General features: G+C 37.2%; 2 protein-coding genes across 3 annotated transcripts; both read left to right on the forward strand.

Moving 5' to 3' along the window:
• Positions 1-27: 27 nt before the first annotated feature.
• Positions 28-3,676, forward strand: polr2h (RNA polymerase II, I and III subunit H). Of its 2 annotated transcripts, none has more exons than XM_086047423.1 (6): positions 28-189; positions 732-818; positions 986-1,069; positions 1,255-1,348; positions 1,438-1,521; positions 3,286-3,676. In XM_086047423.1, exons 2-6 carry the CDS (start codon positions 746-748, stop codon positions 3,401-3,403), a joined length of 453 nt encoding a protein of 150 aa, XP_085903549.1. In that variant the 5' UTR covers positions 28-189; positions 732-745; the 3' UTR covers positions 3,404-3,676. The 2 variants fall into 2 exon arrangements, with proteins under 2 accessions (XP_085903549.1, XP_085903548.1); XM_086047422.1 differs by lacking the exon at positions 28-189 and adding an exon at positions 196-378.
• A 240-nt stretch (positions 3,677-3,916) lies between these two features.
• Positions 3,917-22,445, forward strand: mfsd8l1 (major facilitator superfamily domain containing 8-like 1). Its single transcript, XM_086047421.1, has 12 exons — positions 3,917-5,396; positions 6,597-6,782; positions 6,874-6,936; positions 7,806-7,925; positions 8,996-9,075; positions 9,871-10,228; positions 11,103-11,176; positions 11,331-11,544; positions 12,219-12,341; positions 14,048-14,178; positions 14,379-14,469; positions 16,058-22,445. The coding sequence occupies exons 1-11, from the start codon at positions 5,321-5,323 to the stop codon at positions 14,454-14,456; spliced, it is 1,503 nt and encodes a 500-aa protein (XP_085903547.1). The 5' UTR covers positions 3,917-5,320; the 3' UTR covers positions 14,457-14,469; positions 16,058-22,445.
• The last annotated feature ends 1,004 nt before the right edge of the window (positions 22,446-23,449 follow it).

Below are 23,449 nucleotides of genomic sequence, written 5' to 3' on the forward strand. Positions count from 1 at the left end.
ACACTTGTTTAAACGTCGCAAGGTTTATATACATATGTATTTATTTTGTTCGCAGTGCCATAAGCACGATCTCCCTAGATTTATTTTTGAAACAACACATGGATACATGTGAAGATTTATTCATATCGAATATGTTACAACATTCATTTAAAAATAATAGCAGTTTATGAGGCTCGCCGGAAGTAGATGGTATGTCAAAGGTTGAGCACGTTGTTTGGTTTCACCGCCACACGGTTCTTTTTGAATGAATGACGAGTTAACCAAACAAGAAATTAAGTGCAGATTGTAATCATCGTCTTTGTAACAACGCGCAACCTTGTGCCAGAAAATCCTGGCTGTGTACAATATAGAAGAACGTAGTACATTAACTTCCAAGAGGTAAGGTTCGGGAAACAGGCGCACAACACGCTAAAGCTATCAGCTAGCATATAGACATACATAGACATATAGAAATTTAGTTAAGAACGACTTTCGATAGAGCATGGGATTTCTTGGTGTAGTTGTAGATTTGCAATATTTTCGACAAACTTTTTGTATGAGCGAGGTGACACACTTTCTGCTCAATCGTGTCTTACCAGTGCTTTTTACATCTTATTTCGTGTATTTGTCTTGTGTAAAATGCCATAATGATATTATATCATGAATTCGGGACATCAACGTCTGTCCCCCAACTTTCTAACATAATGTAGTAAACTATTATATTTTGTCATATTTTCTATTTCTGTGGGCAGAAACAGGGAAAGAAATGGCTGGAATCCTTTTTGAGGATATATTCGACGTAAAGGACATCGATCCAGATGGCAAGAAGTTTGATAGAGGTGTGTTTATTTTACTGTATCAGCAATTTCAAACAATTCAACAATGCCTCCCGGTGGACGCTAGTAGAATACAATTGATAACCCCTCTTGCAAATCATTGCATAATCATTCTTCATTTTTGTATTTAGTGAACCTAAATTACTTGTATTATTGACTATTTTCCACAGTGTCTCGTCTACATTGTGAAAGTGAATCTTTTAAGATGGACCTCATCTTGGATGTGAACATTCAAATCTATCCAGTAGATCTTGGTGAGGTTTTACATCTTTGCACTAAAGCAGTTGCACCATTTCATTTTTTTTATTTGCCTTACAAATTCATGAATTATATCACCCATATGCATGTAGTAAGGCCATTAAAAACATATATGGTCAATCTGTGAATTGATACGACAATATGTGAAAGTACACAGTAAAAATCTGTTCATCTTATTTAGGCGACAAGTTCAGACTGGTGATCGCCAGCACATTGTATGAAGATGGAACGCCAGATGATGGGGAGTACAACCCTCAAGATGACAGACCATCTCGGTATGTTCCGACTAATCCGCATTGACACATTTGTGTTAAAATAATATTTTATTTTTTTGACTTTGAATTTCATTGTTGTACATTTTCAGATCAGACCAATTTGATTATGTAATGTATGGGAAGGTTTATAAGATTGAGGGTGATGAGACTTCAACAGAAGCTGCAACACGCCTGTGAGTGATTTTTTTTTTTTCTTTCTTTTCCCTCTTTCATCTTCCATACTAAGCTGTTCCATAATAAGTTTTACTATTTCAATGGTAATTAGTCGATATTATTTAAAAAGAATTGAGAGTTAAAAACTATCACATTTTAAGAATCCATAGCACACGTTTCAAACTGAGCCACCACATCACGTTATGTGGCCTGTTAACCCATTAAGGCCGGGAGCGCATAACCGCGTTTCAACCACTAGAGCGGGGAGTGCTGTTTCGTCTTTCTACCCTTAAAGCCGGGAGAGTGTATACCTCATTTTCTATTTACAGTGTTGTTTAATTCTCAGTCTCTTAACCAATGAAATGCAGCAGAATACACACGTGATGGTGTCGTAAGCCCGTGGAGGATGTTACAGAAATCTTTCGAGTCATAATGGCGGGCGCCGCGGTAGCGGGAGCTCTTAAATGACAAACGGCAGTGATATACTGTGGATGACACGCTTGTGGGCTTTGAACCAGTAGAACCAGTCGAACGCGATATTTGGTTAAAATACATGTTCGTAGACAGCTATTGACATCTGTGTAACAGAAAAGAGGATGGTGATTACTACTCGATTATTTTTTAAATTAAAAGTACCGGTAGTGCTTTTCTTGGACTGACACTTTATTTTTACGTCTTCGATTGAAACAGTAAAGATTAATCAACTCGGCCCTGTGTGAAAGCCACATGGCTAAACTCTCAGATTTTTTTGGAATTATGTTTCTGTCTGCTACAGGGGCTGAGATATTAATTATTTTGTAGGTGTTGAATTTCTGGCAAAACTTCAGGTTTTCGAGGGTAATTCCAAAGACGACCTTAGGTTTTGGGGAGCTGTTGAGTCAGGTGCTTTAGGCTTTAATGGGTTAAAGCAAATAATGTGTATTGTCTTCTTGTTTCTTGTTAAAATCTGTACGAAAATTGCCAATCACTTTTTCCTTTACTAACGTTTGGATATATAATGCAAACGTTTGCTACTAAACCCCTTTTTGAAAATTAATTTAATAATTGCTTTATAAATGTTTTCATTAACTTTTGATTTTAAAACTAATCATCCATCAATTTGTTGTGTACAAGTAATAATAGCATGAGACGATAATACATTTATATTGTATCACAGTCAAAACAGCTTAGGAAACCAAAACTACAAAAATGAGAGATGTCCCTGCTCTAAAGTATCTGCTTTGGTGGTTGTAAATTATGACTTGTGTTTTTACTAAGTTATCACCCTCTGTTGTGTAGTTATAAATGCTTATGAAGGTATGGAATGTGTGAGAAAAAGAGGAAAGTACCTTTCTTAAGCAGAAAATCAACGCAAACATTTTTTTTCAAGAATTTGTTCTATGCAAGCCCTACTAGTTGAAACAGGGCATTCTGATAAATATTGCGTTTGTGGAATAAGTGTTAATTCACTCATTTTTAGCCATCTCTGAGGTAACGACCAATCACGGCTCAGCTTCAGGAAACAGGTCAGCCGTGATTGGTCGTTACCTGAGCCCTGAGCAATTGTGATGTCATCTTCAGTCGACAGAAGTGACAAAATTGCCGCCCCAGAGATGGCTAAAAATGAGTGCATTTTGCTGGTTACCTTATATTCCAGAAACGCAAAATCAATCAGAATGCTGTGTTTCAACTAGTGGGCCTGCTGGGAATATATTCTTGAAAAAAATGTGTTTGGGTTGACTTCCGCTTTAAATGTATAACATTTCCTGCATGAATTGTCTTGAATACGTCCTCTCCATTTTCAGCTCTGCCTACGTCTCTTACGGTGGCCTCCTCATGAGGTTGCAAGGGGACGCCAACAACCTTCATGGCTTCGAGGTGGACTCCAGGGTGTACCTCCTCATGAAGAAATTGGCCTTCTAAAACTCAGCCCTCCCCTCTTCTCCTCAATGCCACCCTATCACAGGCTGCATGAAAACCATACTGAACCGAGCACAGTGATAACAAACGGAGGTTATACCTGTAGAGCATAAGTGTTTTATATATACAATGGGGAAAAAAAAAAACATTCCACTTGAGAAATGGACTAACAATTAGACTGAAACTTAACTGCTTCAACCCCCACCTTCTAATTATCTGTAAATAGATTTTTTTATATATATATAAAAAAGGGCTCTTTCATTTTTGCATACTGTACATCTGAATTGATTTTGTGGTTTCAGAATTATGGAACAGTAATGTTTGCAAAAAACATATTATGGTTTTGGGTTTATAAAACTGCAATTTTTGATTATTTTAAACCTGGTGAAACCTCAAATTGGAACAAAGGTGCAGAACATTTTCATCTTCCAGTCCAGTAGCAAGAAGAAGTATGTGGCTTTGAAATTACCTGGATATCTCCATAAATTGATTATAAAATATGATCTGGTCTTAATACACAATAGACAAACATAGTTTTGTTAAACTATACAAAGATGATTATGTTTTCATGTTTTTGGGCATTCAACGTAAATATTCATTTACTTGTGGTTCGGAACAGAAAGATATAGTTTGTGGTTTAATTTGACTGACTAATTTGTTTATTATTTGCATTGTCACAAAATTGAACTTGTATACGGTAATTACTAATATAATACACAGCACTGAACTAGTTGATCATACTGCAGTTTAATTTTATTATACTTTGGGGGCTGTTTGACACATTGGCTTGCAAATTTTAGTTCCTGACCACACCTTTAATAATGAACACAACAACTCTAGCAAATTCAAATAGCACTTTGCCTATAACAGAGTAGAGAAAAAAATTGAAAAGGCTGTTTTGTCATTGCACAATGCACGTTGAACATGCACATTATACTGTATTAAAAAAAAAACAGTTTTAACTTCATTCTCTCAGAATAAAATTATGAGCCATGTGTCATCAGCAACCACTCCCATCTCAAACAGTATCACTTTTGCGCTTTTAAAATGTTTTGGGCTGGGTGTGCTAATTTGAGTATGAGAAATTTCAAACATGTTCCCAAACTGGCAGAGGACCATTTAGTTCCCGGCATGCTGGTGCCTGTTAAGTGGACACTCAATAGTCAAAATTTAATTAAGAGTAGAACTGAAAGGGACAGAGTGTTGTGTGGAATTTCAGCACAATGTCACATTGGTAATGGATGTCACAGGATGGTGACACCATGAGGAGAGAGAATTGCAAAAGAGTGAAGATATGAGAGCACAGGAAAAGCTTGTACACTTTGCACATTTACAGTAAATGTGGAGGGGGACTTATTCCTATGGTCTAAAATGGTCAGATATCAGATAGATTCATCAAGATGAGTAATCCACAACCATGGTGCCGTCGCACACTAGTGTGCTGTGAAGGATAATTTTGGGTGCGGGAGGAAATTGTCCATTTTCTAGGTTTCGTTGAAAAATGTTTTCTTTAGAGGCGCACCTTAATTCATGCCACTGAGGTGAATCCGAGTTTGTGATTGGTCGAGGTGTAATCAGATACCCGGAAGTGATGCTTGCTGGATTAAAATGCGCAGGAGTCGGTCGGGTTCTTGTGCAACCTTTTTCACGTAAATGTGCTGTCAGTTGTACTGGTCGGACTTTTGAATACGACCAGGCACAAACTTTACAACTAATAGGAGAAGGAAGTGCTTGTCGACTGTTAGGTACATTTCCTGTGTCCCGGAGACACGTTGCAGTATGTTAAACGCACTTGCTCTTATTAGAAGCAGTTCTTCAAAGATTATGTTCACTACGTTGTCTTGCGGAGATGCTAAAATGTAAATATATATATGCGGAAAAATTAGGGTTAACACTAAAAGCGTATAGCAGCCCATCACCATGGATCATGGACGGAGAAGGAAGCTGACGTTTTTTACCATTGGACTCATCTTTTTGTTGAGCGGCGTGGAATATGGTAAATATCCCTTTGAAAATGCCATATGGCGTTAGCTTGCATGTACAGTCTTTAAACTTTGATAACCTGAAGTTGATCACATTGAACCTATCCGTTGTGTCTATCCATTAAGTTCGGTACATTTTAACAGCTAAGATAATAGGATCAGTTAACACTGCAAATTTAACAACAGGTTTGAGCAAGTTTATCTATATTAAAATGGCGGTGTGTACTGTATGTACATGATGACCGTGAACATTTTATTTGAACACTAGTGCATGTTCTTATTTTGTCTGTAACCTAGACAACATTGAGCCTGCATGGAAACGCAACGTTCAGATTTAAATCTGAACTTGATCTAAAATGGACAAGGATTTTATTTTACGTTTTGGGTTGTTCCTATGAATGGCCTACAACATTTATACTTGTTTTGACCACTGTCAGTATTCTCACGATCTTAACTCTTAAAGTATAAGTACCTGTCCTGCTGACTGATTAGTTTTCGTCTGGCTCTAACTACATGTGATGTAACACCAAAAAAGACTATAGAGTATCTGCTTAGACATGAAGTGATTCAGACACGATTTATATCCCAACATGTCTACCTTTGCAGACATCAAATTGCAAAATCTGAAAGTTGCGTCATTGAAACAAGTGAACACAATCAGATCACGTTATGACACTGACAGGCTATACGTTGGAATTTGGAACCCATCGCTTTACTATCTCATAAATGCATCTTTGTCTGGGAGATGTGACAATGCCATTCACACTGTGACAAGTGTTTAAAAGTGTCTTCCTGTGCACATTCATTTAGGAAATGTGACTTAAAATGAGTCAGCCATCTGCTTTGTCCATGGAATGCTAAGATTTGAACTGTAGTTATGGTTAATTGTAGAAACATTACTACATAAGTTGAAGCATGGCTACATGTGGGATTTGTTTGTACATAGTACATCTTAATTTTGAAATATGTTTTTAAATCATCATGTTGCCCAAGACAATGATTTCTAGATTTGTAGTTGTCTGAGAGCTGTTAGTGACTCTCTCAGGCCTCTCTATACACATCCCTCATGCTGGCTCAAGTTCAATCCAAAGTTAAAGCAGAGCTTTCCCAGAATCCACAGGGACAAGCCTAAATGTTTTCATTTTTACCAATGTGACTCCCTAGAGCAGGAGTGCTTAATGATTTATTTCCAATTGTTCTATCATTGTCCCTAGCTGTGATACTGCCCACTATATGGAGGTATTTGCAAACATTAGAGGCGCCATCATACTTTCTGGGTTTGACCCTGTCAGCATTCAGTCTGAGCGGCCTCCTGTCAGGACCACTGTTTGGCCACTGGTCTGATAGAACGCGAACCACCAAGAAGATTATTTTGTTTGCCAACCTTTTTGAGATTGTGGGTGAGTTCACACTTCTCGCACTAAGATGAGTAACTTGCATGTGCTTGTGAAAAGCCCAAAAACTAATTCTGTTTTATATTCAACTGTTCAGGTAACTTCATGTACTTTATGGGCTTTTCCAAATGGCTGCTACTGTCGAGCAGACTGGTGGCAGGTAAGGCCTCATGATGCATATATGTGACATTTTGTCATTGTACATACTTTTGGAAGATTTTACAGTACTTTGTTGCTGCGTAGGCATTGAAAACTGTAGTTTGTATGTCCCTATGTAGTATTTTTAGCATCATTTATTCTATTGATTTTTCCATTAAACTGACTGTAATTTTTTTTTTACACTTGGACTTGGAACTCAACCGTCTCAAAACAACTTGTGTCCAAGAGTATATTCAAGCTGCGCGTAGCACTGACTCAAGTATGACGCTTTCACATCAAGGTGGAGTTCATGCACTTCTTCTGGCGTCTTTCCTACTTCCGGAAATAAGCCGTAGCAAACCTGCTGCGTATAGTGGTTTGCTGGGATGCTTTTATTTTTGAAGGCCGTGAAGGAGGGGAAGTGTGCAAAATAAATAACTTGTCGGCTGTGACTTCTGGCCAGCTGTTGGAACCAAATAATTATACAATACGACAAAACCAATCCCGAGGCTCGCAATGGAAGTAAGCACACGGAGTTGGGTAGTAAGTAGTAAAGTACTAGTGGCGCATTTTGAAGCGTGTTTGTGTCCACAGTGTCCACAGCGGGTTTGAATAGTAAATTAGCCAGCTAATGATCCTTAAAAAGCTTCTGCCGTTAGCATCTCTCCGACGGCGGCGGCGGACACTTTTTTATTTGGGCCGGGGTGATAATTTTTATGAATAAGGGCGGGGGGTCGCGCGCCGGAAGGGTACCCAGGTCAAGGGTGGAGGGTCGCGGCCGGACCGGCCAAAAAGGGTCAAGTGCCCAGCTCTGCTTACTGGTTTGGTCCATAGCATGTCAGAAAATAGATCAGCATTGTAATGCAGTTATGCTGGACATGTTCTCTTCAGGCATTGGCACAGGCGCTGGCTCATCCATATTCGGTTTGCTCACCAGAAGCACAGCCTCAGAAGATCGCGCAACTGTGTTTGCCGCTGTCATGGTCTGTCGACAAGTGGGCCTTCTGATTGGTGAGTGCTCCAATGCTGTATGAAATGAATTAAGCAAGGATGGATTATTGCTATTTTTTTTTCTTTTAAATTGTAGCTCACCATGGAGATGTATATGTTGGCGTTCATCCATAATGGGCGGTTATTGTGCATTAGGAGAAGTGTGACTTTGAAAAAAAAACACTTAATACAGAGCGATGAGTACGTTTTGAAATTAAAGGAATACTTCTCATATGTACACCATTTGCAGCAACGAAAAGTCAATTGTCTATAATTAATTTAACCTCATTTTTCATGTACATTAAATAACTTTAAACAATAATATAGCTGGCTGCCATATTTGAACGCGTCACTAAGATAACCATCACGTGTCGACATTGGACTAGACTGCACAATGATAAACACACAGCTACGCCAAATGGAATGCATCCTGCCTGTTTTCCATCCCTCCCTGCTGGAACACAACTGATTCAAATGATCATATAATCAGCAAGGTCTGCAGAAGCTGGTCAACGATTCTGATCATTTGAATCAGGTGGGTTACACCAGGGTGACAGAAAACATGCAGGATGCCGGCCCTCAAGGGCCGTAATTGCCCACCCCTGATCTATAGTGTTAATCCTGACAGAATGAAGCCATATCCTTTCCAGCGGCTGGACTAAATGCGTTTCCTTTCAGCACCTTCCAGGACCTTTTGGGAGCTTTATGTATCTTTGTGTATGACCTCGGAAGCCTTGCAGCATTTAAAGGAGATGCATTTAGTCTGGCCGCGTGAGGCTTCCATGCCACGGTGAGTGTTTCCTTTCAAATCTCGCTTTGGTGAAAACAGACGGGGGAAAAAAAAAGGCCTTCCGACTACGCTTAGTCCGACAATTTTTTTTAAAGTTTTACGTCTATCGTTTATCAGATCCGGTCCGTCACATAGGCGGTATGCCCAGCTCTGAAGATAAACATTAGAAGGTGGACGGACGGCTGGATGGATGGATGCCTCTGCTGTAATGCTCAAAATGGAAATTAGGCAGAAAGATCAGCTACTGTTTTGTCATGACTTTATGCCTGTTGACCAAATTTTACTTCTACCTTTGATGTAGGTCCAGCGTTAAACATCTTTCTGAGACTGTGTGATTTCCCTCTTGGTCCTTTTGTGGTCAATACATTCACCGCACCAGGGGTAAGGAGTCAATAAGTCTGTCTAAATAGAATAAATGTTTAATTCAACAATATGTTTCTTATGTCTGATGTACAGTAGTTTGAGTGCGCTCAATCATACGTTGGAGGGTTTCTGATATCTAAATTAGGAAAATAATTAGCCTCTATACACGTAGCATTTAATCCAGTTTTCGTCACTTTTTTATACTTAATAAACGTATAGTAAATTACATAATTTTGGCAAAATAGTACCACATTAAAAACATAATTATCAAACAAGCAAAACCAAAATATAATGGCTTATTAACCACAAGACTAGCACCCACCCTTTACTGGAGCGTTTTGATCTTTCTCTCGAGCATAAGGCCGAAAATCTAAAGTATTTCTACAGTTGTTTGTTTTTTGTGTGGTGACAGCAACAGGTCTAAAATTCTACATTTCACTCCACTTTTTAGACACTCACGAGCCTAAAATCCTTGCATTTTCACAGCAGTAGCTAACACACATAAGATGGCCATGGTTGTAAAATGTCAAAGATAAATTGATTTACATGAAACCTGCATGATTAGACTGAGCTTTAAAAGATGTGCGGTCAATCATTTCAGCTCCTTTTAAACAATCAGCACGTGATGAGCGTGCATTTTGAACATCTGCGTACATTTTGAACATCTGAAAGAACACCCGCCTTAATTTTTGTCTAGTCTTGTCTCGTCATCTGAAACGTCAAGTTTTTGCATTAAACACATTGAGAAAGTTTCACAATTGGTAAACACTAATTTTATGGAACCTTTTTATATTTTTCTTTTGTTCCCTCTAGTTATTCATGTGTTTATTGTGGATTCTTCTTCAATTGGTTGTCGTCTTCATGTACTGGGATCTGCCACCTTTGCCAAGGGGGAAGGGCACCCTTAAAACCAAGTGCAATGACATGGTGAATAAACAAAGGACTGGAGAGGAGGATGAGGAAGAGGATGAGGATGAGGATGAGGAGGTAAAGCCACTAATGCAATCTCAAGAGCTGAGAGACTCCTACGGTTCTGTGGCCGCCACTGACTCGCAAAGGAATCACACTACTGCAACTTCTGATGCAACCTTGAATCATATTTCACCATGTCCTGAGCCACCAGTGTCCCACGAATCCTCCAGTCCCTTTAAGAACTTCAGTGTCTCCCGAGGTAGGCGGCTTTTATGGTACAGTGGGTATAAAGTCTGCACACCCCCGCTCAAATGCCAGATCTTTGTGATATTAAAAAAAAAAAAAAAAAATCTGACTGAGATGAATCATGTCAAAACCTTTGCAACTATTACTGTGACCTGTACTGCTACGTTGAAAAAAATATTTGAATCGTTTTGAGGGAGGAACTAAAATTAAATGAAATGATGTGGTTGAACAAGTGTGCATATCCTTTTGTGATGGGATGTGGCTGTGTTCAGAATTAATCATATTTAAATTTGTTGTATTGAAGTCAGCAGAGTTGCCACCAAGTAATGTGCCTTTGCGTAACCTCAAATTTCAGCTGTTTTTGTGGGCTTTCCTTGCTTTTTTTTTTTTTTTTTGCTTCTAATGTAATGTTTTGTACTAACGCTGACTGCTTAATTGAACTGTTCATAGTTCCGTCCAACTCTAATAAGGCGCTGGTTTCAGATGAAGAAAATCAGCACTAAAGCATGCTGTCACCACTACCATGCTGCACTTGAGGTGTTTTTTGAGGGGTGACACGCAGTGTTGTTTGAACCAATAAGCCGTTTGTAATTATGGCCATAAAATTCAACATTGGTTTCAATGGACCATAAAAAATATCCCAAACACAAACAGAGAAATATGTTATTTTCAGGTTCAAGGTTGAACTATTTGGCCATATTTCCAAAAGGTATGTTTGGCACGACATATTATATCCACTGTACTTATACAAAAAATATAATAAACATCCTTGATGGACTAGATATTATGGTTGTCTATTACCATGAAATTTTAATTGACTACACACATACCGACATACACTTTGGTGGATTCTTTGACCGTGATTTGCATCAACTTTATCTCCGCAGAATTCCTGAGAGAAGAGGTGATTGTGCTGCTGGCTGCTCAATTCATCACTCTCTTTAATCAAACTGCACTGGAGGTACAATTCAGAAAAAAAAAAAAAAAAAAAATTACAGTAAAAATCATCTCATTTTTACTGGATATAATGAGCATCCTTTGTCTTTTAATCTGTTGTCTTAATCCTATAATAACACCGTTGCATGTGCACTGGTAATAATCCACTTGTTCTCCAGACCATGGTGACACCACTGACCCAAAAGTACTTCAACTATGGGGAGTTGGAGAACAGCCTCATGTACTCTCTCTGTGGCGTGGAAGTGATTGCTGGCTTCCTATTCGTGCGCTGGCTGAGTCAACGTGTTGCTGAGAGAGTGATTCTGGCAGTTGGCCTTGTCATTTGCAACATTTCCTGTGTCTGGTGCCTCATCTTCCTGGCTAACCCTTTAGGTTAGTCTGCACTATGGCCTGCATCATGTGCTTCTCCGACACAAACCTGTGGGACTTGTAGGGATTGTTTTTGCTTCTGGTTAAAGCATGAACAGAGAGCTCTAATATCTGCCAAATAGCTGTTAAAGATTCTTTGACTCTTTTGTTGTGCTAATAAACTTTTAGAACGTAAAGTTAATTCAAGGTAACGTCTTTCCCAACTTGATCCATAATTGTCTTTAAAAGGCTATGTGGTAGCCCTTTTGCCATTCCACCTGGCAGTTTTACCTGAACGAAAGGTGCACCAAAGTCAATTTGATGCTGTACTTGAACCATTTGGAGTATCGGCATAGTTTTGGTCTCTTTTTGAAGATAACACTTTGGGTTTTTCTCCTCAACTGTCAGAATCTTTTCAAGTGCTACAGGCACTGAATTATGGAAGTTTGAATACATAGAAGGCTGTGGGTCGTCCGTGGGTCAGCCTTCTTCTATCTTTTAAGATAAAACTATGCCGATACTCCAAATGGCTCAAGTACAGCATCAAATTTACTTTGGTGCACCTTTCGTTCAGGTGGAATGGCAAAGGGTTAATCAAAGGTTGTTTCAAATGCCTAAAAGTTTTAACTAACCTACAATAATGGTGCATCACCTAAAAATGGTCTTTTCATGAACCTGATCACTGTGTCTTTGTGTAGGTGGTTTCCCATGGCAGCTGGCAGAGTTTATCATAGGTGTGTTTCTGCAGGTTCTGGGTCTGCCATTTGTAGCTGTTGCCCAGGTCTCCCTCTTCTCCAAAATTACCTCTGAAAAAACACAAGGTAAGAAACGGTGCAGCCTAAAACATATCAGAAAAGAGCTCAGAAAGCTCGCATTATTGCAAAAGCTTAAACTTGCATGTAAAATGAATAAGTTGAGCAGCCTTCGTCCTGGGCTTGAAATGGTACTCCCTTGGATCAGTAAGGAATTGGATAAGTCATGAACGGTGTTGTAGTACACTTGCCTAACTTTGGTGCAGACAACGTGGGTTCAGTTCCTTCTCATGAGGATGTCAGTGTGAATGTGAATGGTTGCCTGTCTCTATGTTCCTTGAGATTGACTGGCGACCAGTCTAGGGTGTAGTCCACCTTTTGCCCAAAGTCAGCTGGGAAAGGCGCCTGCTCACCTGTGAGCCTGAACAGAACAGAATATGTGGTATAGAAAATAGATGGATGGATCTAAATAAAACTTGAACTCCATTTAGGAAAGATCAGATCCTACATAACACCACGCACAAATTACAACCCACAGTAGATAAGTATCAACATATTAATTTGGATTTTCTGTTTGGACAATCTTCTCACCTCGCAAGATTGCAACTTTAATTTAATTGGATAAGATCTCTTTTTACCCTCATTAATAACAAGAGTCATATCAGACATTTGTGATTGTCCGATACGAACATCACAAAAAAAAGAACAACCTGAATGTTCATTGGCTTTGCAGAGAAACATATGCAGTTAAATGCAGTCTTTCATGACTATGCCTAAATTTTGATACAGTGCTCTCCATAATTAATTGGCACCCCTGGTTAAGATATGTTAAAAAGCCATAAAATGAATTCAGTTTTTATTGCAGAAGCATAGTCTTAGGGCTGCTCGATTTATGAAAAAAATATTAATCATGATTATTTTGGTAATAATCAAAATCACAGTTACTCAAACGATCATTTAATTTTTTTCAAAACAAGAAAATATTTAATTGTAAAACATAGACAAATGAAATTCTTTGAAACACTATAATTATGTAAGTTACAAATAAAATTTATAAAATTAGTTTTTGTAAAATAAAAAAGGTGCAAATGTATAACTTCAAGTATGATTTCCTTGTGTGTAAACAAAAGTAGTACTTTGGCTATAAATGCATATTAATAATCGTTTTTTTTTTACAATTGTGCCAATTTTGTAATCGTGGATCATAATAATTGTAATTGAATTTCAATTAATTGCACAGCTTTACATACTTGTACTGAAAATTATAGAAATGGTTCGCCAGACACAGAATCAAGCTCTTCCCATAGCCATGTCAGTCCCCTCACCTCAACCCCATTTAAAATCTGAGAGCTAAAGAGGAGAGTGCAGAGTAGAGGACCCAGTTCGCTGGACGATTTTGTGAGATTGTGCAAAGAATGGTTGAGGATCCCTCTTTCTGTATTCTCCCATCTTGTGAATAATTCTAGAAGGAGATTAGGTGCTGTATAGTTGGCAAAAGGGGTTACGTATACAAAGCTAAAGAAAACATCTTAACCAGGGGCGCAAATACTCCTGGAGGGTGAAGTATATGTTACGTGCTGGTTTTCCTTTTTGTCATAGTTTCTTTTTCTTTTTTTTTTCTAGTATATATACAGTACTTTTTAAAACAATTTTTAAGGCAACATTTTTGAAATGTACTGACTAGCAATCTTCATTATGTTGTAGTTCTGTTATAATGTGCTCAACCTCACTGTTTAGCCAAATTGCAAATATGATACGCGTTGCTGGCTTTCCAGGTTTCAGTCAGGGAGTGCGTCGCTCAGTCGGAGGTCTAGCCACCATTCTGGGTCCGCTGTGGGCTGGTGGCCTCACTGACAACATGTATATCATGATGGGTGTGATGATGGCGCTCCTGGCACTCCTAACGGTAAGCAACATAGAAGAAAGTTCAATGAAGCATTTGATCAACACATTATGAACGTTCCAAAATTCTCAAAAGAAGAATAAATAACCATGGAATCATCCTGAAGATGGGAAAATAGCTGTCATACCGCTATTTTGAAGGAATGGAAATGAGAGCAAAAAAGCGTTCACTACTGAATTTTGATGTGACATATTTTTCTTCAGTTGATGCTGGCATTCTCTTACAAGCGGCTGGTTGAACCTTCTCAAGAGGAAGAAGCGGAAAGCGGAGAAATCTCTTAATTTACAGTATCTGGTGAGGTTGATAGCAATGAGTTGCAAGTCAGCATACTATATTTTATTGTTTTAGTACAAAAGCTATTTTCAATTAATTTAAAATTAGATGTCTTAACATTTGAATGGGGCCAGACCGATAAGGACTTTTTCATGCCAGTTTTTTGGAGAAAAAAAATCCAGATTAATTGCTAAATTGGCCGATCAATTAGAAAATATATATACAGGTAATGCATTAAATAAATAAATACCCCCCCGCCCCCCCAATACATTTCAATGCACGTCAATTATACACAGACTTTTACTATTCGCCGGCTGGCCTGGTCACTGTTCGTGCGAATAGTGGGGATCAAGTGTCAATATATTAAAAAAACTAACATTTGCTTTGTTTTGAATGACAGTTATATAAAATGAATTTATCAACAAATTTCATTATATATATTTAAGGATACAAGGTTATTGTATACATTTACGTGTGATGAATAATGAAACCAGTGTTACTTGTGTACAGCTGCTGTAAATGGTTAGAGTACACAAAACGTAAAAACAATCTGCAAATGTAGGCTATTTGGCCGATTATTTTTAGCTGATGTTTTAAGTGCCATAACCGTCCAATTAATCAGCCGGGCCCAATATTCAAATTTGGAATTTATTGAATTTAATGCTAGAAAAATGTATGCAGTTAGGCAAAAGCGATAGTACTCTTCCATTAAAAGAAAATCCCAAAATGTTCACTGAAATTACCTGAAACCAACGAGACTAGATTTTGCGCAAAAACTTTTTGACAAGCCACAAAGGTTTTAGAAACACTGCAACATTTTGGCAAGTCACATCAACTCAGGCTGCAGAGGAATAAAATAGGGGTAAAAAAAAAAAAAAGAATAGGAAGTCTACAAATAGAAGAACACAGTACCTACTGTGAAAGAAAAGAGATTCGGTTATGCAGAAATTGCAGAGTACAATAAAAACTCATCCTTTTCAAGGGATTCAGAAGGAAAATATATAAGAAGTTTTTTAATTTCCCCCCAAAAACTTCAAATGCACTGTTCCAAATTATTACGCACAAGAAAATTTGAAGTTTTATCAATTAAAAAGAACTGAAAATGTGAAAATATTCATGGTGAATTTCCATCAATAGGTCTTACAGTATTTACTGGTACTGAAATAGGAAGCTATAATCAAAACATTTTAACATACAATTTACATTAGAACATTTGGCCATTTATTTGATTGCATGCTGTTATGCGTTATATAAATAAAATTGTATTGCATCTCCTTTTATGCCCATTGCAGTTAATTAGTAGATATTAGGAAAATAAAAAAATAACATTTGCATAATTTGGAGCACAGTGTGTGAGCCCGATATAAATCTGGGTGAAAAACCTTTGAGAAGGCACTCTTCAAACCAGAGACAACTCATTGGGAGTACAGTGCCAGTTTCACTACTTTGTTTTGAAAATGATTGTTGTTGCACCATTTATTTATTTATTTATTTATTTATTACTACGCTGCCTAGGTCAGTTCTGCCCTTTATATAGTAGTAGTTTGTGTGAAGATGGCTTGAAAATCTGTATCTAATACTCCCCCCCCCCCCCCCCCCTTTCTGCCAGAGCAAAGTGGGATGTCCTGTTTTGAACTGTAAAGTTCCTTGGCCGTTCCACTTTTTCCTGCCCCCACCACAGGGCATCTATGCACATAAATGAAGATCAAAGGACTGGTTTGGTGAATATAGAATCCAAGTGACATATATGTCCAATTGTCATCTTTCGTGTGCTCCAGCACTGACAATATTTACTGATTTAAGTTATTGGTTAAAAAAAATGCATTAGAACTGTTCTGCATTTAACATTTTCCAGTTGTATCTACCTGCCATATAAGATGTTGCTTCATCTAAAGTTATTCAATAGCTTCTGTCTTGCTTTCAAGACGGCACAACAAAAAATATTTTCTGGTCATGGTGTAGTACTTATTCTTCGCACTAGTGGGCACACTTGGACTTCTAATGGATGACAATTGAACTTAATGCTTCATCCACGCAAGTCTGTCAGGGAAGTATTTATAGTCAAACGTTCTTGTGATTGTAATTTTTGTGGCAAATGGTTGTATGTCCAGTTACATGTGGTTAATATATTTTATATTGTATATTTATTTGCCAAAGTAAACGTTTTAATAATTAATAATACAGTATAAGTTTAACAAACCCCAAAATATCATGAACAGAGAAATAGATTTTTTTTGCCCGAATATATTTTTCTGAATAATTATGAATGTTGATTCTACTATTATTTGGGTAGCTACCAATTTTGTTATAACTAACCCTGTTTGCGCTAAATGTTTTTTCAAGGAATCATGTTGTAAATTATTAAACTGTACATTAACTCTAATGTGTTTTTAAACTGGGTATCTTTTTTTCAATTAAATCAGTTGATTATTCACAAGGAACAGAAAACAGATTGCTATAACTATTCATGGGCAACAAATAGCTCTGAATATAATTGTCAAAGTAAATTAAATGCCATAGATTTTAATGCATACTTTTTTTGTAATCTGTGTCATATCTGTTTGGAACATTATTTGCAAGCAAAAAAATGTGAAGTATATTACAGAAAAATTCTCAATGAGAAAATGCTCACTGATGTGATTTGATTACATTAAGTATAATTTAAAATTATATTTGTATTTGCATTATTTATACCGTATTTATGAAATGAATAAAGTCCCTGATTAGAGATACAAAATGTAAATTGCATTTGTACACGCAGCCGAATCCTATAAAAGGATTTTGGTAATTATCACTGCTGTTAACAATAAGATTGCTGTGACATACACTTTTAATTGTGCAGTGATCAAATAAATTTATAGTTTTTTTAGTTGGTTTGGTTGAGTTTTTTTGGTCAAATAAGATAAAGATAAAGTGAACTGTTTTTCGCTTTTAACTAAAATAAAATGGGGAAAAAAATGTAAACGGGGGTGTACCAAAAGACTACATATTTCAAACAGTTGTAGAATGTTACAGTTGCTGAAGGCCCACAAGGTGTCATCACTGTGTCGGAATTGGAAACAGGTGACAAGTTGAAGTATTTCTTGCCTGTGATGTCACGCCGCTTGCCTGATGACATCGTGGCGAGGGGGTGTGGCTTCAACCATGAACTCCAGTTGAACTTTCTTTATGTGGGGCGTTGTGGACTCTAAAATGTCACAAGGCCAGATATAGAGATATTTTGAGCTTTTACCTCTTCTTGCCCCTCCCCACCCCCCGCATCACCAACCACAACTGCGCACACACAAACCCCAATCACACTTGGCCTGCAGCGACAATCTGACCGAACAGCGACCCAGCATATCAGGGTCAGAGGTGTAGAACACGTCGAGTGTCATATCAACAGTAGTCAGGGTATGTTTGGTTCCTTGTTTCCAGCCAATCACAGGGATAGTTTGAGGCATAGAAGGGCAGGATCGACAATTATAACAGACGTGAACTTTTGGTGAACTGTGGTTTTCTCTCGAAAGGGCAAATGAGGGCATTTAGAGTTTAAGTATATTGTTTTTTTTTTTTTTTTTTGTATCTTCTGGGCTTCATTAATGATTTGGCTGGGATACATTTGGATGATGTGCTCTGCCTGTGACACTGACATGGCTTAGCCTCCCATCCCCAGATTCCCTATTGCTAAAACCATACTGCAACATAATTTCCCTCCATTTCCACCTTTTTCCTTTGCACTGCCACATGCTTTGAGCAAGAAGTTGATAGTTCAAAAAGGACCCACTTTACAAGACTTTCATGACAGTAACCGAGATGGGTAATAAATAAAAGTATACTCTAAAGCTTGAGCATGAAATGTCAGGCCCGTAAAATATTTAGTTGTGCTTCGTGTCACACATTCTTTTTTTGCGAATGTGTTCCATTACACAGTCAAATCAAAATGGTGGCACCAACAGAAACCTGTGAAAGTATGCGAGTGTCCTCACGATGGGCCGCACTTGAATCCTTTTAAATTAATAAAACGTGTCACTCTGAAAAGGCGCGGTGTGGCAAAAACAAGACGCTTATGGGTCTTAAAAGAGTGGCACATAGTAGCAGCAAAATTAAGGATGTACAGTGACAAAAGGTCTGCTTTTGGAGAAAAAAAAATAGGGTACCAGGGTTGGAGATGTGTGAAAGACTTCAGTCTAAGTTTAAAATGTTAGCTTAAGTGCTAGGTATGGCTTAGCTGCTTTCAAAATAGACCTCTCTATTTTTGTGACTTTATATATATATATATATATATATATATTTATTTATTTTTGTCTAAGTGAATGAATGAATAATGAAATATGTACAGCATACAGCCAGGACCAAACTGGCAGTATGTTTTTGCTAAACAGGTCATGCTTCAGTCATCCTTTCTTCTAGCAATACCCGTCTTCGATCTTTAAAAGAAATCTCACATTAGATGTGAATTCGAAATCATTTTTAGTTTTAACCCCTCTCTTTGCTCAAAGTATGCAACTGTGATTGGAGAGAAGCCGGTGCTTTCTGAGCAAAAAATACACCTTGATATTTAAATAGGATTTGTTTTCAAAACCTGAACTTCTTTTGGTCTCTAATGCAGTTTATTTCTTAAATATCCTTATGTGTGTATTTATATGCTGACTCTTTGAATTACCTCGTTTAGGAGTATTTATATTTCCATTTTAGGAGGAATGGGGCTATTACCTGACTTTCACCCACATAATCTTTGTCATTTTGTTTAGAGTAGGTGTGATTTTCATTGTAGTTTTGTTAACAATGTGTTTCTTGTTTGATTTATTATGCACTTAGCTCTTTAGAAGCACAAGTTTGCCACGTTATTTTAAGGGCCCTGCAAAAAGCCATGAAAATGCATCTAGAACCATGTTTTGAAAAGATGTACAGAACAGGATCATTACAGCCAATAATGCAGCAGTGAGACACATTTACTTATTTTTTGTAATTGTTAAAAGTACTAGTTACAGTTATAACCATCTGAAAATATCACTGTACCAAAAGTTACTTCCTTTAGTCCCCAAAAGAATAAGAGTTAACGTAAAGGTTCTTCTCTGTTTGAACAATAATCCGACTAATGTATTTTCTATGGCACTTGGCCTATATGGTTGTGGGTTGTCTAAGCCCATACAAGCTTTGGCAAGAGATGGCCCTGAAATGGTGCCAGTCTTTGGAGAGCAATAACAACATTTCCCTTATATTTAAGCACATTTCAAGTGAAATTGTTTTGATTATTACAATCGTAATCCCTTTTACATGTTGCAGCATCATCCAACTTTTTTGGGGTCCTTTGGAAGGCTTAATATAAATCATATGTTGTTGTTGATGACTATTACATTCATTATTGTGAAAGTTGGACGCAGACCTAAAAAAAAAAAAAAAAATACAACTCTTAAACACTCAAAAAAGTGACAGTTTTTTTTTTAATTCTAATTATAAGAATATTAAAAATACATTTTATTTGAATATTTAGTTGGTTGTGGTTATGTGACCCATAGGTTTTGTAATGAGCATTAGTAAAGATACATTAGCATGTTAGCTAATAAAATCATTCAAGTGGGACATAGAGCCTACACGCAAAGCCTCACATATCCTTGAGCAATGTTGAAAGATGGATGAAAACAAAGGTGTTGTTCAAGTCATTTGCCCCAAGTCCACGTGGTGTTCTTTGTGCATGACTAAGATGAAAACAATGCGATTGGACAGGCAAACAGTGGTGATGAAAGCATATCTTCCGTGCCAGATAAAGTGCATGAAGCTGACATTCAAGTCAGGAGGGTTTTTTTTCTTCATTGTTTTTATGTTATGTTTAAAATCAAATAAAATAAGTTAAGTTTTCTTTTATTAAATTATCTTTTTCAATTAAAAGAACAAATGATACTGATTGGACAGCTATTTTTTTGGTCGGGGGGACATTTGTCAACTCCTTTGATGTCCACATTTTCGTCACCTGCAGAGCTGGAGTGGAACTTGAAATGTGGGAATTTGAAAACTGTTTAACTCATTCACTGCCAGACATTTTCAGACCCTCTTTTACCCTAACGTTTGAAAAAATAAGAAAAAAATATAAATAGATAGTATAATAATAAATAATAATATGAATAGATATAAAAATATATATAAATAAGTTCCTGGGATTGAATAACTTAATGGCTGGACTGTGAAAAGACAAATAAACTTGTCTTTGGCAGTGAATGAGTTTTAATTGGGTTGAGCGTTGAATTTGTAAATAATAACAGCAGGACAACTTTGTAAACAGAAAACAAAACGTGTGTACTTTGATTTGAGTAGTGTGCTGCTTGAAAAATATTGTTTATCATAAACATGTTTCAGGATGTGTCAAAATATAACAGTCCAATCAAAAATGAACAAAATACACGCGGTTTGCTTGGCAGTCACCTCGAGTCTATCTCCTCTCTTTGTCTCTTGTCTTTGCCATGTTGTTTTGTCTCATCACTTTTTCTAATTCATTGTTTATCTGAGCCCCTGTGACACCATTTTAATTTTCCAACTAAATGAAGCACCGTCAGCCAAAGCCAGGCAATCAGCCTGCCAAGATGTGCCTCCACTCTCAACCAGAGCACAGATTATTCCAGCCCATCTGGATCACCAGAGCCAGGCCGCGTTAAGCCGATGGGAGCCCTGCTCAGCAAGGCACCGGCGCAGTTGTTAACCCCGATTAATGTGATGTGTCGTTCAATAGAGGGAACAGTGTGAAAATCAAGCCAGTGTCATGACCCACTGCCCTGCCGCTGAACCGAACAGAAATTGGGCAAACTTGGGGAGGGATGATGAGAGCAGAAGCGTGAAAAAAAAAAAAAATTGCAAATGGCAGTAAGAATAGAAGAAGCCTTAGTCGTCCCCCCACCAGTGAATGTATGAGAAAAAAAGATACATGAATCGAGTGGTAGAGCTATAAAAACAAAGTGTCAGGGGCAATATAGATTCTAGCAGTAAAGCATAAATTTCTGTGACTTTCAGTGCTGTAATGATGGTAGCCCTGCATGGCCGCCAGGTCTAGTCGAGGCCATTAAACAGTCTTGTAACTATTATAGGGAGGTTATCATCACACAGTGAACAGTGAAGACTTGGAGACATTTCCTGTATTGCATTCATTACTTTGAGGATCTCTCTTGTGAATTTAGATTTCCATCAAACTTTGGCCGCAAGGCACAATAGAATTTTATTTGACATTCATAGTCTGCTAGTAAAATTGTGTAACATCCATTGTATTGAATGCAAAAGTAATGCAATGCTACTTCATTATACTTATACTGTTTTAACAGTTTATTAGGTCCAATTTTAACATGAATTTCATAGTTCATTCATTTCTTATGCTTCTTACCTTCATGATATCTGGCCTCTTGCATTCTATGCACAAATTAAAGAATGTGATGGTGGAACTCTTCCATACTCCGATACTGCATACTGTACTAGTTCTGTACTTTCGGTGAGTGCACATCCGATTTTGCCTCGGTAAACCACGATACACATTTTGCCTTCTCTTGAGTAGCCTTTTTTTTAGGGTTTCATTTAACAGTACCCTTTTGACCAACAGGGTTTTCAATGTGATTACAAACTTTAATAAACATTTGATTACAATAAACCAAAGCTGGTTAAGCTATTTCATCAACTGCCTTTGTAATGAATTATTGATATTCCAAAGTTTCTCAAAATTCTTTAAAAAAAAAAATCTAAAATATATATTTATATATACAGTATATTTACATATATGTACGCTGACATTGTATGTTACTATGCCTTTGTGCTTCTTTATTATTTTATTAAATGACCTGTTTTAATTGAACTGTGTATATAAATCACGTTTATTCATTACTTCTGGTACAACATAAACCATGTTTGCTGCTGTGTCTGCTGTTTCTATTGGAACGCCAATACTGTACAATAATTATTTCAGTGTTAATAATCAGGGAAATTATGGAAATCTTGAAGTCATCCCTATGAATGTTCCAATAAAATAACTGTACACTCAACCTCAGCAGTTAAGCTTTTTTGCTTTGCCAGGACTTATTTCAGTGTGTGTTTGACATAGTTGCTATATAAGATGGAGTTTTATTTGAAACATTAAGTCTGATTTAGTTTGGGTTGTTATTTGATTTTTCTGTGGGTTTTTCATGCCTTCAATGCCAAACAAATATATATTGAAATAAAAATCACAAGAAAAATCGAGGAAATAATTTTATTTCAATCATGTTTACTAATAATAAAACAATTTCAGTAGGGTCTTCCACACTGTTATTATTTACATACAGTATTATTGTATGTGCCCTTTAATGCACAGTGTCTCTTGCTCTCTCTACTTAACGGGTTGGTGATGTTGTGATGGATTTAGAAAATAGTACATCACAATAACAGCCCCCAACAAATGGTGAGAAAATAACATGTTGAACCTTCTAATGAACCCAGCAGCGCCCCCTCCCTCTCTCAGCTCTAGAGCCTTTCTCCTTTAACCTAATAATTGTTTCAAGCATTATGAATTGAGTGGAGAGTGACACCTTCCTTTTTGCATCCTTTCCTACTGATGAGCATACGGTATTTCTTAAACTAGTCTTTTTAATTTACCATGTGAATGTCAAAATGAAACAAAGCACACAAGTAAAAAGGCATGGGGTACGGAAAGTAATGTTGGCCCTTCCATCAATATGGTGCTTAAAGAATATGAAAGGTGTTTGGACTTATTTGTCAGTAAAAATATCTCATCTGATCAATTAAGATACAATTATCAGTGGATAGCAAAAGTACAAATGTTTACTGTACAGGGGGTTCTCAGTTTATGACGACGTTCTGATCTTATGCCAAATTTGTGCGTCAGTCAGAAGACACCCTAATCTCTCACTCACTTATACTAATAGTAAAGTATAGTTAAATGTGATGAACTCAACTTGATACAAACGGATTCATTTGAAGACGCACCAATTGAATTAGCTATCTAGTACATACATCAAGGCTAAACAATCCTAATGTCTTATTTTTTTTC

The sequence above is a fragment of the Filicampus tigris genome, chromosome 12, assembly GCF_054856515.1.
Source record: "Filicampus tigris isolate MCC_2025a chromosome 12, RoL_Ftig_1.0, whole genome shotgun sequence".
In the NCBI taxonomy this organism is placed as follows: domain Eukaryota; kingdom Metazoa; phylum Chordata; class Actinopteri; order Syngnathiformes; family Syngnathidae; genus Filicampus; species Filicampus tigris.

Coding starts and splice junctions, on each gene's coding strand:
- polr2h (XM_086047423.1), top strand. CDS start 746: ATGGCTGGAATCCTTTTTGAGGATATATTCGACGTAAAGGACATCGAT. Junction 819..985: donor TGGCAAGAAGTTTGATAGAG/GTGTGTTTATTT, acceptor TATTTTCCACAG/TGTCTCGTCTACATTGTGAA. Junction 1,070..1,254: donor AATCTATCCAGTAGATCTTG/GTGAGGTTTTAC, acceptor CATCTTATTTAG/GCGACAAGTTCAGACTGGTG.
- mfsd8l1 (XM_086047421.1), top strand. CDS start 5,321: ATGGATCATGGACGGAGAAGGAAGCTGACGTTTTTTACCATTGGACTC. Junction 10,229..11,102: donor GAACTTCAGTGTCTCCCGAG/GTAGGCGGCTTT, acceptor TTATCTCCGCAG/AATTCCTGAGAGAAGAGGTG. Junction 14,179..14,378: donor CGCTCCTGGCACTCCTAACG/GTAAGCAACATA, acceptor ATTTTTCTTCAG/TTGATGCTGGCATTCTCTTA.